General features: G+C 32.3%; 1 protein-coding gene across 1 annotated transcript in view; it reads left to right on the plus strand.

Annotated features, from left to right (window-relative positions):
• Positions 1 to 2,448, plus strand: part of ARL13B (ADP-ribosylation factor-like 13B) — a 46,299-nt gene that overhangs the window by 38,379 nt on the left and 5,472 nt on the right. The window contains exons 6-8 of the mRNA XM_010282727.1: positions 1 to 73; positions 1,329 to 1,560; positions 2,030 to 2,146. The exon at positions 1 to 73 is cut by the window's left edge and continues 23 nt beyond it. Of these exons, the coding sequence (XP_010281029.1) occupies positions 1 to 73; positions 1,329 to 1,560; positions 2,030 to 2,146 (422 nt within the window). The remainder of the gene's footprint in view (positions 74 to 1,328; positions 1,561 to 2,029; positions 2,147 to 2,448) is intronic.

Consider the following 2,448-nt stretch of genomic DNA (forward strand, 5'->3'; position numbering starts at 1 on the left):
ACCTGATGAGGAAGACCCTGAGCCTGGGAACTCTGAAAACCCCTTCCAGCCTATATCTGCTGTAATCTCTGAGGTATGAGAATATGTGGAAATCTGGATCATTTTAGACCTACCACTAACAAATGACTGAGAGGTAATGAGAAAAATGGTTCATTCAAAAGAATTATTCGAAGTCTGTCTGCACAGCATTATTTTATTTGTTTGTTTTAGTCTTGGCAGTCTTGTTTTGTGTCCATTGAATCAATGCTTTCATGTTAAGAAAATTCTCTATTATTGATTCAGGGACAGAAAATCAGACAAATAGACACAGTAAAATAAAGGTATTGTAAACAGATGACTGAACACATTTCCTGATTAAGCTATTGGATATTCAGGAGTGGAAAATATTCAAGGTCTATTAGTTTCTTGTAAAGTGTTTTAGTGATGTCGTGAGTAATGTAAAGTCTTCTTGACTACTTAGCTATTTAGATTTCTGAGCATAACCTGTTTTCTGTTGAAAACTGAGACAATTGAAAAGTTTTCTTTGCTTTGAAGTATGAAAAGCATATTAATACATAAAGTTTCCTTAACTTGTGTTTCTGAGTTCAGGTAGTTCTTATTTATTGTACCATATTTTTTTTAATTCAGTTGACTTGAGATGACATCATCTCAAGAAATTTGTAATCTCTCTGAGACTTTTCCAGTAAGTAATTCAAACATTTGCTTCTCTCTAGGACAAAAGCGCCCATATCCATATATCTTGTAAAGTCAGCTACATGCACAATAATGCACTTTATAATAACATACAGAATAAGCAGAGAAAGGGTATAGCTGTGAGTATTGCAGAGATGGTGATTTAGTGATGTAGAACTCATGAAACAGCCTATCATTGAGTCTGTATGACACCATTGGTATTTGACCAAATCATGGTAGCACTTTCTCAATACTTAAACTCTACTCATGTGTATTTTGTTTTAACTAAAACATTTAAAAAGAAAGAAAAAAAAGATAATTGAAGAGGAAGAAATTAGGCATTTTCTAACCTTTTTCTCAGGACTATTGAAGTTGTTTATATAGGTAGCTTTTTTTGTGTGTGTGATATGACTAAAAAGAAAGCAAGAAAGCAGGCTATAAACCTAACAATCATTTAGTTTGCTTTTAATCCCCCCCCTTCTCTGGACAGGATATTGGGAATGTAATTTCTTCACCTGTTTGAAAACATTTTCTCTGCGAGATGTGGGACAGAAAAATATTTTAGGAATATTTTGATTTTTAAAGTAACTTTCTTGTCTTATTAGTCAGTTTACAGCATTAAAAGTTGTTTAAAAAGTTCTTATACTTTTTGTTAGAATGAAAAACAAATTGAAAAGGAAAAGAAGCGGCAAAGGTTGGAGACCGAAAAAGCTACAATTGTCTTGAAATCACAAACAGAGCAGGAGCAAATGGATGCCCAGCACTTACCAAGTAGCAGTAGTCAAAATACAAATTATAGTAGATTAGAAACATGCAATTCTACAACTACACAGCTTTTGCAGCCTGAAGAAGAGAATGAGCAGCAAGCCTTAGAATGCCTTGACCCAGGTAAAACTGCTTCCTTTTAATGTGCCATTTAATGTTATTTTTCACATAGCTCTACCCTTTCTCTGTATTATGTTCCATGATACCGCACATCAATTTAATTTATTGAAAACATAAAAATGCAGTGTTAGATTATTGTATTGGAAAATCTGCTTCGAAAAAGTATGTGTTGGTGTGACTAATACTGTAGCTGAGACTAGTTTCATTTTTATCATAATCAAATATGTGGTCCACTTTTCATCACTACTAAGCTAAGTTAAATTTCTATATTAAAACATAGAGTTTGCATATATTTTATGCTTAGAGATTATTTTCTATAACAAAATGTGTACATTTTACCTTTCACATAATCTTGTGTATAACCTTGGACTGAAAATGCTGATTTATCTCAACCCAACAATTGTATTAAAAGATCATCTAAGATATTCTCTGAATATAACTGTATTTCTATTTTTATTTCTGTTTGGTATAGATAACACTAAGAAAAAAAATAAAAAACCAAAATTAAAAAGGGGCCACAGAGTAGAACCTATTAATGCAGAGGATGCTGTTCCCAAAAATCCTACACCATCACCAGTTCTTCCACCAGGTAAGTGTACTAACAAACAATAATCTATGTCCCAATTTGTGGTTATTAATCATTTAAAATACTCATTTGTGAATGATGAAACTGGAATGGTCTTCATACAGAGGTATGCTACTAAATCAGGCTCTCTAGGAAATCTTTGATGCAGTTTCCCTTCTTCATGATACGAACTTTCAGCAGTATTGATTTGATTTATTCTGTGGGGGAAAGTGTTGTTATTTTCACAAAAAAAGAGTCAGAAACTTGACTATTTACTGATGAAAAAGTGATTACAATTATCAATATTTTTAAGTATTTATTTTATA

The sequence above is a fragment of the Phaethon lepturus genome, unplaced genomic scaffold, assembly GCF_000687285.1.
Source record: "Phaethon lepturus isolate BGI_N335 unplaced genomic scaffold, ASM68728v1 scaffold5762, whole genome shotgun sequence".
Taxonomy (NCBI): Eukaryota; Metazoa; Chordata; class Aves; order Phaethontiformes; family Phaethontidae; genus Phaethon; species Phaethon lepturus.